The sequence below is a fragment of the Peromyscus californicus genome, unplaced genomic scaffold (genome assembly GCF_007827085.1).
Source record: "Peromyscus californicus insignis strain IS unplaced genomic scaffold, ASM782708v3 Scaffold_4__1_contigs__length_199733344, whole genome shotgun sequence".
NCBI lineage: Eukaryota > Metazoa > Chordata > Mammalia > Rodentia > Cricetidae > Peromyscus > Peromyscus californicus.
In genome coordinates, this window is record NW_026294562.1 from 25,547,122 (window position 1) to 25,563,929 (window position 16,808).

The 16,808-nt window shown below is 40.5% G+C and overlaps 1 protein-coding gene across 3 annotated transcripts in view; it reads right to left on the minus strand.

Moving 5' to 3' along the window:
- Tnks2 (tankyrase 2) overlaps nt 1–16,808 on the minus strand; it is a 68,390-nt gene that overhangs the window by 12,370 nt on the left and 39,212 nt on the right. For 2 of the 3 annotated variants that reach the window (XM_052761635.1, XM_052761634.1), the window contains 8 exons: nt 16,429–16,574; nt 15,211–15,376; nt 13,956–14,175; nt 10,404–10,513; nt 9,428–9,616; nt 5,801–6,053; nt 4,811–4,893; nt 3,454–3,574 (listed from right to left, as the gene is read on the minus strand). In XM_052761635.1, the coding sequence (XP_052617595.1) occupies nt 3,454–3,574; nt 4,811–4,893; nt 5,801–6,053; nt 9,428–9,616; nt 10,404–10,513; nt 13,956–14,175; nt 15,211–15,376; nt 16,429–16,574 (1,288 nt within the window). The remainder of the gene's footprint in view (nt 1–3,453; nt 3,575–4,810; nt 4,894–5,800; nt 6,054–9,427; nt 9,617–10,403; nt 10,514–13,955; nt 14,176–15,210; nt 15,377–16,428; nt 16,575–16,808) is intronic. The other variant, XM_052761636.1, reaches the window with a different exon arrangement.

Consider the following 16,808-nt stretch of genomic DNA (forward strand, 5'->3'; position numbering starts at 1 on the left):
GCTGAGTCAGCTTTCTAGCCCCTTGTTAGGCTTTTAAAATGTTAGCAGTCAAGAAACACGTTTTATGTATTAACTGTAAAAACAAATTCTTCAATGGAGTTTCAAACAAAAACTTCTAATTTATTTGTCATATCTGCAATACAGTTTTATCTTTTAAAATCTACAAAATTGCCAAAACTCTGATGTTTTCTCTAGCAGAGGTGAATCTGTCACTGCTAGGGCTAGTGCACAGAGGAGCCTGTGGAGATTAAGAGCTTGAGATATGGTCTAAGAAACAAACACCAAGGAAGACTGCAGAGACTTAATGACTTTTGTAGGAAGTATGGGGCCCCCGTGGAGACTATTCTACAGAATACTATGATGGCTAGGCACAGTTGCACACCCTTGTAGTCCCAGCATGCAGGGAGGTAAGGTTAAGAGGATTACCTGAGTTTGGGCCCAGCCTAGTGAAATTCTGCCTCAGAAAACAAAACAAAACGACACAAAACAAAACCAAAATCCCCATGAAAGTCAATAATCAAACCTCCCCAAACCCAAAAAGCACCCTTCCTCCAAAAAGACTAGGAAAAAGCCTTGATTTAGTGATCTGTAACCCAGTACTGAAAGGTAAGAAAAGGCCGGCAGTCACCAAGAGCAGACTGTCAAAGGACCTGAATTTAGTTTTGCCAATCAGAGGTGAACAGACAACCCTGGCTTCAGGTGAATACCAACAGATGGCAGCTTGACCAAGAGCAGTGACTCTGAAACTAGACCGGAGCAGCCACCGTGTCTAAGACACGCTTCTCCGTCATGAACAAAGAACGCTCCACCCAACTACAGTGGACATGTCAGAGTGATGACAGGTTCTAAGGAGCACTGGGTCCTTCTCTTCTGTACCTGGAGACAGTAAACCTACTTCCTTTGAAGGTAGTGCGAACACCAGGATGGATCTACCTGGACTGTTTTCACTCCACTCGTTCCTGAAACTGGGTGTCCTGTTATAACTGCTGTCACACAGGACACCCCAGTGTCCTGTCACAGCTGCCACCACACAGGAAAGACACTGTTAGCTTAGGAGTCCTGCTGGCAGGTTTTCTTCTTTTTTTGTTTGTTTTTGTTTGAGACAGGGTCTTTCTATTTAGTCCTGAAACCTGTTATGTAGATTAGGCTGGCCTCAAATGCAGAGATCCTCCTGCCTCTCTCTCCTCTAAGTGCTGGGACTAAGGGCAAGAGGGAGTTGTGGGTTTTCCTTTCATTTTACATTTCAAAATTTTGTCATTATACTAGGCACAGCCCAGAATGACTTTATAATATTTTTTTTTGGTTTTTTGAGACAGGGTTTCTCTGTGTAGCTTTGCACCTTTCCTGGAACTCACTTGGTAGTCCAGGCTGGCCTCGAACTCACAGAGATCCGCCTGGCTCTGCCTCCCGAGTGCTGGGATTAAAGGCGTGCGCCACCACCGCCCGGCGACTTTATAATATTTTAAATACCGAGCCCTAGTTTAAAGGATTTCTAGGTGTCAATCACCTCAACTTAGTGGTCTTTGTTTTTCTTCTCAAGTGGATGCAGGTGCTGGAGAGATGGTCTGGTGGTCAAGAGCACTGGCCACTCTCTCCCAGGACTTGGTTTGCAGAACCCACAAGGCAGCGGTTAACAACTGTATATACTGTTGTTCCAGGGTGTCTGACACCCTCTTCTGGCCTCCTGCGGTACTGAATGCAGGTGGTGCTCACACATACACAGAAAATACAAATATCGAATCCCATCCTGGCCAGCACATATTTTCCCCCTCTGAAAAGCCTATTCATTTTTGTAAATAAAAATTTTTATTTAATCCTAGTTGTATAGCTTTTATTTTACAATGTTTTAAAAGTTTATTCTTTTGATTGGCAAGCCAAATGACAGGTTCCATTCTAGCCCCTTACCCTACTGCCTTCCGTCCCTCCCCTAACCGGTTTTTACTGTTCCCAAACAGTCTCCCTTTGTGTCCCCCCCCGCCCCCCCCGCCTGCTTTCTCTATTTTACCCTTTTTTGTTTGTTTTTCAAGACAGCATTTTTCTATGTAGCCCTGGCTGTCCTGGAACTCACTCTGTAGACCATGCTGGCCTCGAACTCAGAGATCCACCAGACTCTCCCCCAAGTGCTGGGATTAAAGGTGTGTACCACCTCCCTTTCTGTTTTTATAACACATATGATCCTATCCTCTCTTGTTCCACTCCCTCCACATCAATCCCTTTCTACTTCCATGTCATACATGTACAAATTTAAATGTGGTTCCACATGAGACAGAATAAAGGGTATTTATCCAAGTCTGGCTTCTTTAGGGAGAGTTAGTTTACTGAAAATGTCGTAATTTCGTCCACTGCAGCTGAATAGAACTGTGTATATCACACTGTTTATACATTCATCTGTTAACTGACATCTAAGCTGGTTCCATGTCCTAGCTCTTATGAATTGTGTAGTTATAAACATGGATATGCAACTATGTCTGTGGTATGCTGGTTTAGAGTCTTTTAAATATAAACAGGGGGAGGAGGGCTGGAGAGATGGCTCAGAGGTTAAGAGCACTGGCTGCTCTTCCAGAGGTCCTGAGTTCAATTCCCAGCAACCACATGGTGGCTCACAACCATCTATAATGAGATCTGGTGCCCTCTTCTGGCATACAGGCAAACTTGCAGAAAGAACAGTTTATATTATAAATAAAATAAATCTTAAAAACAAAAACAAAAACAAAACTACACACACACACACACACACACCCCCAGGGGTGGTAATACTGAATCATTACCACCATAGTGGCTGTACTACTTTATGTTCCTGTCAGTGGTGTGTGAGCATCAGGGTAAATCACCATTTCAGTTGAATGGTAAAGTAAAAAATGTGGTTCTGACTCTCAGAATAATTAATTCACATTTTTACCTAGCTCTGGTACACACAAATGCTAACATCTGTTAAGTGAATGCAATTTGCATTTTCCTTCAGCTAAAACATTATGAAAATTCTTTTTTAAAGATTTTTATTTTATGTGCACTGGAGTTTTGCCTGCATGTATAACTGTGTGAGGGTGTCAGATCCTCTGGAACTGGAGTTACAGACAGTTGTGAGCTGCCATATAGGTGCTGGGAATTGAACCCAGGTCCTCTAGAAGAGCAGTTAGTGCTCTTAACTGCTGAGCCATCTCTCCAGCCCACAAAACATTATGTATCTTACCAACTGTCTAATACCTGATCATTATCTAGCATCTTAACGTAAGAAAGAGACACCCATGATCCCGATCTTTTAAAATTATAACACTTTAGAGCTAGAGTAACTTCACTAATTATACCTTCCCATTTTCTAGGAGTTATCATAATCCTAAACCCTGTTAGTGTCCTCCCTACTAAAAAGAGTCTGTCACAGACTTCTAAAGTGTTATACTGAGGCTACGTTTATATAAACAGCTAAACTGTCAACCAGTTATCAAAATGAAATACCTTGTTGTCCAGAGATCAGTCTTTCAACCCCTTTAATTAGCTTGTGTCGATGTCCATAAGCATTGATTCCAATCTCTTTCAGCTCCTTGTGCCCCATCTCAACTAGCACATCCAAGGTGATCTTATAAAAGAGAATGAAATTATTCAGAATGCTTGCTCATTTGGTAGACACTCATGTATTTATATTCTCATAATACATTTATTTCACATTTTTTATTAAGATATGTTTTACGTATATGAATGTTTTTTTGGGCTGTATGTTTGTGCATGCATTTCCCTTGGCAGCCACAAGAGGGCACCCCCCCCCCCCACTAGAGTTAGTTGTTAGGAATCAAACCCCAGCCACCTGGACTGCTCCATTTCTTATTATTTTTAATAACTTCAATAAAAAAAAAAAAAAAAAAAAAAAAAAAACCACCAAACCAAACCAAACAAAAACCCAACAAACCATCTGTTAAACTCAGAAAGTTGGACTCCTAAGTGTCCTTTTACATTTCATCTTTCCACTCTACCCTCTCACCACTGCTCTGTATCTAAGCCTTCACACAGTGCCTTGCACGGTTCCTCCAGGATGTGGATTATGCTGAGTGGTACCTCTGCATCACTGTTCAAACTTTTACCTAAAATATATCATTCCTGCTTCATGAAACTGAAGTCATTAATCCTGTTTCATTTATATAACTTCTACAAAGCCACCCCTAATAAATCCAGTTAACAGTAATCTTTTCCTTCTTTAAACTTATTAAAATCTTTGCCAGACTGTAACTTTTCATGTCTCTGCTCCATCTCCATAACTAGACTGCAGGTCACTGCAGGTTCAAGTCTACAGTAATTATAATTTCTGAACAATAACAACAGCAATAACAACAAAATAAGTATATGCAGAGGCTAGAGAGACAGCTTGTCAATCTTTCAGAGGACTGGGGTTTGGTTCCCAGTACACACACGGTGGCTTTCAATCATCATCCATAACTCCAGTTCCAAGAGATCTGACATCCTCTTCTGACCGCCACGGGCACCCGGGCATGCATGTGGTGTACATACATACAAGCACGCAAAACACTCACATACGTTAAGTAAATCTTAAAAAGGACAGGTACATATATCCTGGTGGAATACTTTAAACTGGAGCTACTCAGAAAAGCTGAAATGTATGACTGGCACATTCAAATTCCATAGTACACGGCACACTCATCATGTAGGAGGCCCAGGGTTCAGTGCCCAGCACTAAATACAACAGACACCCTATAAAAACATTTCCCAATAGCTTATAAGGTTTAAGCAATTTCAAGCATTTTCCAGATTTTCTTGAGTTTCTATGAAACACTAAACCAATCAATACAATTCATTTACTCACCTGTTCTCGTTCAAATATATCCATTAAGTGCTCCAGCCCAAGATTCCTTATGAACTGAGTTATACTGAAATCTACTCCTGGATCTGGGAGGAGAAAGTCCAGAACAAAATTTCACATCACAACACTGTACAAAACACAAAAGCTCTGTTGTGCTACTATATATGTAAAGAATGTATCAAAGAAGCAAATACTAACAGCCACTTATGCTATACCAAAAACTAACAAGAAGTTTATAAACTTTTTTTTTGAGGCAACGCCCTATGAAGACCAGGCTGGCCTCAAACTCAGAGTGTCTGGGTGTGTGCCATCATGCTCAGCTTAAATAGTTAAGCAGTGAGCCTTCTCAAGTTTAAACATTTCCCACTTTACTTTCATTTTAAATTTTACTTTTAGTCTTATCTTTAAAAAAAAAAAAATCAGCCTTCTTTCAGGTTCCTTTACAACAAAATTTATGAAAAAAAGTTTTATGATGTTGTGTAGAGTAAGATGGATTTGACTGGTGAAAACTGACATCAAAAGAATGGGTCAGGGCTGGGGCGATGGCTTAGTGGGTAGAGGCACCTACTGTGCAAATCTGGCAACCTGAGTTCAATCCCCGGAACCCGCTTAAAGGGGGAAGGAAAGAACCTACTTTTCCAAGTTGTCCTCTGATCTCCACACACATACCATGGCATGAATTTGCACACATGCTTGCGCGCGCACACACACACACACACACACACACACACACACACACACACACACACACCAGTAAACAATAAACAAACAAACAAACAAAAGGTCAGCAGTACCATGCTCACTATCTTTTGACTTGAATGGAGTTTCTACAGGAATTCTATTTACATTCTGAATATAAGAAAATAAAATGTGAATACTCTCAGCCTATACTAATTTATTTGACAGAGTTGTATTAAGATTTAAAGGACAATTTCCTACCACTCTAAATGACAAACATGGAGGAGCTATAGTTATTTTTACAGGATTCCTCACCTTCTTTTCTTTCCAAACTGGCAGCACCTTCTGCTGTACTTGAACTAACTACTGAGGACAGTTCAGAGAAACTCCCAGGTAAGTTGTCAAGACTGCTGGCTGCAGAAAGGCTCGAGGGGCTGGATGGACCTGAAGACAGAGCATCTGTGGTGGCTGTGGGGCTTCTCACACCGTTGAGCACTTGAGGTTTATAGCACGAAGGTAGAGCAGAGGGGGGCATGGCTGCAGTCAAGAGAGCGCTGACGTCATCGGCCTAGGACACAGTTCAGGAGATGAAATCTGTCAGAAACAAGCTTTACAATTCTTCTATGCCTAATAAGATACAATAAAAACAGGACAAACCTAGCAAATTCATACTGGGTCTGTTATCATACGACACTGAGAAATACTAGAAAATTTTAAGAGTGAAATATACAGGCTGATACCCAGCTAGCTAAATTGTCACTAAATACAAAACATAATTCAGAACACCCTTTCCAGGTCACATTTAATTAAACAAACAAACAAAAACTGCTAAATGTTGCAAACTACAATGAACAAAATGCTAATTTTAACACATGACTGAAAGGCACTGAAATTAACTACAGAACTACTGATCGATAAAGAACTTTCAACCCTATTTGGGGCTATATCCACTTCACTAATGACATACAACTATTTACCACACTCCAACAATAAACTAAGTACTGGGCTGGAGAGATGGCCCAGTGGGAAGGTAGCTGCCAGTAAGCCTCATGACCCGAGTTTGATCCCTGGTACCCACATGGTGTAACAAGAGAACGGACTCCCACAAATTATCCTCTGACTTTTTTTTTTTTTTAAGATTTATTTATTTATTATGTATACAGTGTTCTGTCTACATGGATGCCTGCAGGCCAGAAGAGGGCACCAGATCTCATTACAGATGGCTGTGAGCCACCATGTGGTTGCTGGGAATTGAACTCAGGACCTCTGGAAGAACAACAAGTGCTCTTAATCGCTGAGCCATCTCTCCAGCCCCCCTTTGACTTCTTTCTACAGGTATACTAAAGCACATCTGAGCCTCTTCTCCCCAACAAACTGTGGCTGATATACTGTGTACCTTAATAAACTTATCTGAGAGATCAGAGAGACAGAACAAGCCACAGCCAATCTCACCTCGTCAACTCAGCTGATCTTGTTTCTTCAGACTGAAAGCCTCTGAGTCCTCACCTGAATGGATCTCAGCTGAACTGCTGCTAAAAAGCCTCTAGTTCCTGGTCCTCACACCTTATATACCTTTCTGTTTCCTGCCATCATTTCCTGGGATTAAAGGCATGTATACCTTTCTCTGCCCAGACATCACTTCCTTCCTAGTGCTGGGATTAAAGTTGTATGCCACCATACCTGGTTCTGTTCCCAGTGTGGCCTTGAACTCACAGAGATCCTGCCTCCGAGTGATAGGATTAAAGGCGTGTGTGCCACCACTGTCTGGCCTCTGTGTCTAATCTAGTGGCTGTTCTGCTCTCTGACCCCCAGATAAGTTTATTAGGGTATACAATATATAAACAGCAACAATTACAAAATAATATATAAAAAGATGCTAAGTAATCATCAACAGGGATGCTTTCTTGGTTGGTCATTTATATGTCCACACCCTTACCTTTCTTTCTCTCTTCAATTTGTGCATCTCTTGACCTCACAGTTTGTACATAGTATTTATCTATAAAAAAGACCATTTAGTCGGTACATTTTGGTACCTGAAACTATCTAAAGGCTTTAGATATTATTACTATGCTTAATTCCACTAACCAGCTATATTTTGTACCTTATAGATGATGCTTTTAAACTTTACAGGCTAGGCAACTAGCAAGACTGCAACTTTAAGTGGTAGAGCCATTTGACTCCAAAGCTTATGCATGCTCTCACTCTATGAAAAACCATCTTTAAAATTTTATTTTGTGGGTATGTGTATAATTTGTATGCATGTGTATGAGTGTATAAATCTGTGCACGTGGAAGTTAGAGGAGTCTGGGGTATTGGTTCTCACTTTTGACAATGTTTGAGATGGTCTGTCTCATCACCACTGTGGTGCCACGCTAGCTGGTCCTGGGGTTTCTAGCCAACTCCTCTCTCACATAGACTCCTACTATATATCCAGATCTTATGTAGGTTGGTGTGGGGATTCAAACTCAGGTGCTTCCATATGTGCAACAGGTGCTTTTCTCAGTCAGTTATCCATCTCCCCAGGCCTTATGCATTCTCTAGAGCCACTAATTATATCTGGTGAATCAATGTCTGGGAGGAATGAACTCTAAATGCTTACTTCTTAATCAGCTTGGAACCAAAGAGACATTTCCAAGAAGTCTTTGTGCAAATACGGTTTAGGTTAATTAGCCTGCTGGGAAACATCTCTTTAAATCTGAAGTCAGTCAAACTAAATCAGTTTCTGGGTCAATCGGTTGGAATAATCTTTCTCCATAGAAGACACTATCTTTCCCATTTCAAAATGTTTCTTACAGGGTGTGGCACAGGCCTGTAATCCCAGCACACTCAGGAGGCAGGCAAGAGATTGGTGCAAAGGGCTGGAGATGGCTCAGGAGCTTAAGAACACTTACTCAAAAAAATAAAAAGCAAAAAACAAAACAAAGCAAAAACAATTGCTTTTCTTCCAGAGGACTCAGATTCGATTTCCAGGCACTCACATCACGTGGTCTACAACCTCCTGTGACTCTCCTTCCAGAAGTTCTGACATTCTTTGGCCTCTGCTAGCACCAGCATACAAGTGGTACACATAAACACACACAGACACATACATATGCATAAAAATAAATCTTTAAAAAAAAAAAAACCCAAAACATCAAAAAACTCTAGGCCAGCCAGGACTGCATAATAGATCCTGAAGATCCGGGGCGGGGAAGGATGACCAAAACCTTCCTTCCTTCTACTTTACTGCTCTGGTCAGTGACCTCTGTGGCAAAGGCAAGGGAGTACTCCTATTCCAGTGACTGACACAGATTTGGGAGCTAAAAAGGAGGCTCCTACATGAGCAGCCATGGAAAGAAAAGGAAAAACCCAGTTTATTTTATAAACCTTAAAAAACAGTAAGCATTAATTTTGTTTATTTTGTGTGTAGTATGTGTATGGGTGCATGTGTGCCAAGGTGCACATGTGGAGGCCACAGGACAACTTGTGGGAGGGTCCTGGGATTTCACTCAGGCTGTTAGGTCTCAGAGCAGTGCCTTTTCCAGCTGAGCCATCCAGCCGGCTCCCACACAGACAGCTCTTCTAGGGTAAACAGTAACAGGAAGAAGAAGCAGTGAGGAAGGACAAGGAATCTCTGCTAGGAGCAGGCTTTGCAACTACACCTTGAAGTAATGACCTAACTGGGTAAGATGAAGTAATGACCTAACTGGGTAAGATCTTCAGTCTATAGTATCATGCACTGTAACAGCATTTACAGAGGACCTGGGCCTGTTCTGTTTCTCAACTACTGTTCTTTCCCCCATATCCAAAGTACTTAGTATAAAATAACTGACTAATAACACATCTACTTCACAACACCAAAGGATTCCTAAATTTAAATTTGAGCTAAAACCATATTCACTACGCAGACATCTTATGCATGCCATGTGAACTTTCTGAGTTTTCAAAGAGCCCATCACTTACTGAAACTAAATCTAAAGGTGTTTGTCCTTCTTGATTTTTAAGAGTAGGATCAGCTCCATGGGCCAACAATAAAGCACAAAGCTGTGTCCGTCCCTTTTGGGCTGCTTCATGTAACGGTGTGAAAGCCCATTTGTCCGTGGCATTGACACACGCATTGTACTTTATCAGTAAAGCTGCTACGTCTACATGCTGGAAAAGAAAATATTCCTGTTACAGTTGGAAATGTTTTATGGCACCTCACTTCTTAAGAAACTGGTTCTGAGCTGGACGTGGAAGTGCATGCTTTTGATCCCAGAGGCAGAGGCAGGAAGATCTCTGTGAGTTCGAGGCTGGCCTGGTCTGCACAGTGAATTCCAGGAAAGCCAGGGATATGTAGAGAGGCCATGTCTCAAAATGAAACAAAACCTGGCTCTGTACCTACCTTCTTATTTTCAAACTTATCCTGGAAATGAAAAGTAAAGCTACCTCTCAGCATTGTAACTTATGGGTAGCTGCTTAAGAATTACAGTTCAGAATCTGACATAGGAAAATAAACTAAATATAACTTCAACGATTTCTAACTAATTTGTGTATTATAACTGGTGAATATAAATTTACAAACTAGCAGCCTTCCTCAGTTATTCAAACTAGATCACTGACAATGGCCAACGATGACCAGAATCTTCAGGGTTGCTGGAAGTCTGTAACAATGTATCTGAATCTCTAAAGATTCCTATGAAACCTATGGACTTTCTGGACACACACACATAAATTAGTATTTCATCAAAACCAAGAGACAGGTGCCAAGGATACTACAACAAATGACAAATATATTGCCATGACATACAACATGCTTATAGCAGATTAAGAACTACAACTTATTTTGTTCTTTATGAAACAAGTCACATCAAATTCCATGTAAACTGTGATACTGACAGCCACTTTGAAAAAAAAAAAAAAAACCATAGATTTTTAAAGGTAACACAGAAGAACTTACCCCATATGATGCTGCATTATGTAAAGGAATGAGTCCTCCTTTGTCTTGGGCATTCACATCAGCTCCATGTTGCAACAAATACTCCGCAACTTCCAAATTATTGTAACCAGCTAATTCAGGAAAGAAGTAACATTACTTTCACTAACAAATGTAGAAACATCACGTATTACTATATAGCCATATATTTTTAAATAGATAGTACTAAATTTTATGTAAGTTTGAAATTATAGTATTTAATCTTGTGGAAAAAAAATCCTCCATTGGCCAAAATGTTAGAAGCTTTTGGTATTGTTAGTCATTGGTTTTGCAGACCCACCAAATTACAGAAAGATTCCTCTATCCATTGAAAACTTCTCTACCTCCAAAACTGCAGGATCTCCATTGCACAGGACAACAGGATATCCAAGAGGAGCCCCAGTGAAAGCCCATTATCGGTGTTGTGGCAGAAACCAGAGGCCTCAACCCAGACCAATGACTCAGGGTCATGAACACTTGTAAGTAAAGATGCATCGACTAAAGAGTAAACTGTGTGTCTCAATGGGCCACACTACAGCTTCCATGATCAGATTCTTTTTATTTTTTAATTTTTGTTTTGTTTTCTTTTTCCTTTTAAATTTGGTTTTGTTTGGGGAGGGAGGGGTTGCAAGGGCAGAGGGCAGACATGAGGGGACATGATGCTAAGTGGGATCGGGATGCACAATGTGAAATCCACAAAGAATCAATAAAAGCAATAAATAAATAAATAAATAATAAATAAATAAATAAATAAAGCAAGAAAGCAAGCACTTCTCTACCAAAGGCCCTGCCTTCATGGTTGTTACATACAGTGTTCTAATTCAGGTGTATGATCCCAAGGGCTAAAAATCACAGGCACCCAATCATCTAGCTGCAAAACAGGAAGCATCCTTTCTCAGGAGTTTATAGGGACAGGCTTCAGCCTAAGGAGAGCACTTAGGAGACAAATGGTAGAGACCTTAGCACTACTGAGACCGAAGAGGAAAGCTTCATGATACAACCTGTATCTTGTCAGCTAGCTGCCAGTTCTCTTATGGCAAAGTATCTCTAGACACATGATTATAGATTGCTCTCTGCCCTCCCCTGCATCCCCCAAGACATGGCTTTTCCGTGTAGTCCTGGCTGTACTGCAACTCTCTAGACCAGGTTGGCCTCCAACTCAGAGATCCACCTCCCTCTGCCTCCCAAGTGCTGGGATTAAAGGTGTGCATCACCAGGCCCAGTCACTTTCCAATTTAGAAAAAATGTGTACTATTATCTGTGCATGCTTGTGGTGTACACCAAAGGTCAGAGAACTTGTGGGAGTTGACTTTCTCCTTTCACTATGTAGGTCATGGATATTGAATGCAGTTTGTCAGGATTCTCACAGATCCCCAACCTGATTACTTGGGGCAAGGTCTCTCACTGAACTTGGAGCCCACTCACTCAGCTAGTCAGGTAGCCAGCAAGCTCCAGGGATGCTCTATCTTTGCCCCCCAATGCTGGGAATGTGAACAAGTTCTTATGCTTGCATGGCAAACATTTTATGACTTTCTTCACAGCCCAAGCGGTAATATTAACACTATTAGAAGTGGGTAGACACATTTTATGTATAAAATATAGTTGCAACTCCAGGCAGTGGTGGCACACACCTTTAATCCCAGCACTCAGGAGGCAGAGGCAGGTGGGTTCTCTGAGTTCCAGGCTAGCCTGGTCTACAGAGATAGTTCCAAGGACAGCCAAGCCTACACAGAGAAACCCTGTCTCAAGAAACAAAACAATGTATTTGCAACTTACAAAGTCAATGTGGATTTAAAATAGTAATGCTAAGGGGTGGAGAGATGGCTGCTTTACTGATCCTGAGTTCAATTCCCAGCAACCACAAGGTGGCTGGCTCACAGTCATCTATGGTGGGATCTGATGTCCTCTTCTGGCATGAAGTTGATAAAGCACTCATATACATAAAATAAATAAATCTTAAAAAAAAACAAAACAAAACAGTGTCAAATATTCAAGATAAGGGGCTGGAGAGATGGTTGAGCAGTTATGAGCACTTGTTTTTGCAGAGGATCTAGATTTGGTCCCCAGCATCCACAAGGCAGCTCACAACTATTTGTAACTCCAGTTCTAGGGGATCCAATGCCCTATTCTGACCTCCACAAGTATCCGGCACACATGTGGTACACAGACATCCATGAAGGCAAAACTCATGTTGTGGGATAATCATTTTGTACATTGTGAAGCTGTATCTCTACCAAAGCACCTTCTGATTGGTTTAATAAAGAGCTGAACAGCCAATAGCTAGGCAGGAAAGGATAGGCAAGACTTCCCGGCAGAGATTCACAAGCGAGAGGTGGCAGGTGTGTGTGTGTGTGTGTAATCGGACATACAGTATGGAGGAGAGGTAATGAGCCATGTAGCAGACTGTACATTACTATAAATGGGTTAAGTTATAAGAGCTAAGGCCAAGCTTTCATAATTAATTAATAAGTCTGTAGATCATTATTTGGGAGCTGGCAGTCCAAAGCAAGACCAGCCATACATCCATACACACATATATAAAATATACATATACCACAAAAAAGCTTATAAAAGTTGGGGCTGGTGAGATGGCTCAGTGGGAAGGCCCCTTCCTGCCAGGCCTGATAATCTAAGTTTGATCCCCAGAACCTACATAGTGGAAGGGAAGTCTTTGAAGACATTCATTTTTGCAGCTTACACTCAGCTATCACTAGAAAATGAAAACTTCAGTTTTCTATGAAGAAGGCAGAATTTATGAAGGTACGTTTTTCCTAACTCTCTTCAAACATTAACCAATGTAGTGATCTCACAGAAAGGATTCCAAAGTTCAGAGTGATCGGCAGAGCCTATTTCAACTGTTCTTACTGATTTTTTTTTTCTTTTTTTTTTTTCTTGGGACAGGGTAGCTCTGGCTGGCCTTGAACTCACACAGATCTGCCTGCCTCTGCTGGGATAAAAGCATGCACCACTACATCTGGCAACTGTTCTTCCTGAATGTAATTAGTGCCAAAGGAAGTGAAATGAAAGCTTTGGTAGATAATTAGACTTGTATCTTTCAAGTTTACTTAGAGGAAATACTTTACTCAAGAGTAAAAATGAGTTTTAGGGATGGTAAAAATGGCTCAGCAGGTAGATGCATCCACCGCCAAGCCTGAAAACCCGAGTTTGATCCCTGGAACCCACAAGATAGAAAGAATAACCTCGCTGGGTGGTGGTGGCGCACACCTTTAATCCCAGCACTTGGGAGGCAGAGCCGGGTGGATCTCTGTGAGTTCAAGGCCAACCTGGTCTACAAAGTGAGTTCCAGGAAAGGCGCAAAGCTAAACAGAGAAACCCTGTCTCAAAAAACCATAAAAACAAAAAAAGAAAGAAAGAAAAGAAAGAATAACCTCTAACACGCTGTTCTTTAACCTCAGACCCCCCCATACCATCCCCCACTAAAATAAATAAATAAATAAATAAATAAATAAATAAATAAATAAATAAATAAAAATAATCTTAGATGTCACCAGCCTAAATCTAGTTTCACTCATTTACCTGCCAAATGCAAAGGTGTAGAATGTCGACCTTGGGTATCACGGCAATTTACATTATCAGGTGAAGACAGTTTCTTCACTCTGGCTAAACAACCCTTCTTGGCAGCATCTAGCAAAGCTGCATCACCTCTAAGTAGATCTTGGATATCTGTGTCTCCATCTTTAACAAGATCCAGAGGAGTATTACCATCTCGGTTTTTCTTTGTAGGGTCTGCACCATGCTAGGCATAAGAAAAAAAAAAGGGGGTTGGGGGAAGAGGTGGGTCAGTGTGTGTTTTGTCATTGAGAAAATAACCAGAGCAAGGAAAATCATTTTATACTAAACCTAACCTCATTGTTATTAATGTTTAAATATAAGTATGTATCTAAGAATAGGTAAACTACATTAAATACAATTTAAAAATTATTATTTTAGACAGACTCTTATGCAGCACAGGCTAGTCTTCTGAAATTTATTCTGTAGTAGAAGCTGACCCTGATCTTCCTATCTCTGCCTCCTACATAATGAGAATACAGGTATGTACCACTGAGTCTGTCCATGTGGTGCTGGGAATAAATCCCAGACTTGTGCATGCTAGACAGGTACTCTACCAACTGAGATACATCTGTATCTCATGATAATTTTATGGGACCACTGCCAAAAATGTAGCCCATCATTGATTGAATTATTACACAATGCATGATTGCATTTTTCCGTTTTTTTAAAAACAAGATCTCAACCATGTAGCCTGGAAACTCACTCGGAGGACCAGGTTGGCCTTGAACTGATAAAAACTCACCTGCCTCTGAAGCCCAGGTGCTGGGTTTTAAGGAGTGCATCACCACACCTAGCTGCATTTTTCCTTTTTACAAACACTGTGTGAATGAATCTATGCTGTAATATTTTATAGCCCAGTATCTGTATCTATATTAGACCAGGACCATCAATTTTGTAGAATGTTAAACAAATTGGGCTTATAAACGACATAATCAAGTAAGTCAAGTAATTTGAGGTTGGATTACCAAACAGGAAAATCTGATCGCAATCAGAACTACCACATAGTAGGTGGCTATAGAAATAAAACCCCTATGCTGGGAAATATATATGTAGATTCAAAAATAAAAATGCTCATGACATTTTCCTTTGAAATCTAGCTCAGCATTAGGTACCTTCCTCTCCTACTTTCATTAGTTTAAATTTTATAGTAGTGGTATTTGAAAGATAATCGGAATATTTTAGGTAATTCACACTGTCCATAGCAATGACTTCAGCATACCTGGAGCAGAAGCTTGCATATTTCATATTTTCCTTTTGCTGCAGCTTCATGTAAAGGTGTGAACTTCCACAGGTCAGCTACGTTAACTACCGCTCCATGCTTGACAAGAAGTTCTGCAACTTCATAGTGTCCATAGGAGCATGCATTGTGCAAAGGCACAAGGCCTCTGAAAAGTTCAATGAGCAGTAATGGCAGAAAACATGGTTTAATCTCAGGAATTATACATAACCAATGAAAGACATTTCTTAAAATTGCCTAAGGGAGTATACTGGTAATACTCTGTAGAACTTAAACCTATGGAAAGCAGGAAAAGACTTTTTCAAATTTTTTTTTTTGGTTTTTTTCGAGACAGGGTTTCTCTGTGTAGCTTTGCGCCTTTCCTGGAACTCACTTGGTAGCCCAGGCTGGCCTCGAACTCACAGAGATCCGCCTGGCTCTGCCTCCCAAGTGCTGGGATTAAAGGCGTGTGCCACCACCGCCCGGCCTTTCAAAATATTTTAAATGCAGAGACTATGATAAACATTCACATATAGACTCAACATCTAGCACTGTGTATTTTTAACAAAAACAATTTCGAGAGTAACAAGAAAATTTTCAAATATCCTCAATGAACACTAAACACTTTAATACATTAATGTCAGTATCAAAATCGCAAAAATGAAATCTCTGGCAATTATAAAATGACAAGACATTATACAAGTTAATCTTAATGTAAACTTGAGTCATTTACATTTTTTTTTTTTTTTTTTTTTTTAAAGAAAGGGTCCTGCCGGGCGGTGGTGGCGCACGCCTTTAATCCCAGCACTCGGGAGGCAGAGGCAGGCGGATCTCTGTGAGTTCGAGGCCAGCCTGGGCTACCAAGTGAGTCCCAGGAAAGGCACAAAGCTACACAGAGAAACCCTGTCTCGAAAAACCAAAAAAAAAAAAAAAAAAAAAAAGAAAAAAAAAAAAGAAAGGGTCCCATACTGTATTTAGCCTGTATTAGTCTCAAACTTGTGGTGATCCTCCTGCCTCAACTTCCCCAGTGCCTGAGTCCAGGTATGCACCACCACGCTCAGCATAAAGCTTTAACTGAAGTTAATAAGTTATTGTACCAATGTTAGAAAACATAATTACACATTAAAAGACAGAAGTATTTTTATCATTTATCTTGAAAGTCTTTTGTAGTTTTCCAGGGTCATGTAAAGGTAAGGTAGAGCCATGGCAGTTGTTTCCTACCCTTTATCTTTAGCGTGCACATCAGCTCCATGCTGCAGCAGGTATTCCACCACAGACACTCTGTTGTATCCAGCTGCAAAATGGAGTGGCGTTGACTGACGACCTTCTATGTCTCTACAGTTTACACTCTGAACAGTACACAGTTTCTGGAGGATTGAACACAGCACACACACAATGCTACATAGTCTCATGTCGTTTTAACACAATTAATAGAAATTTCAAATGTCTGTCTCATTTTCTTATTTCATTAAATAAGTTATTTCAGAAACTATTCTTATTTCAGCTTGCCATTTACTGAGTATTCTTCTGGTCCTCTCATATATACTTTTATGTTCTACTTTTTTGAAAGGTAGTAAAACTTACTATTCATATATTGATAA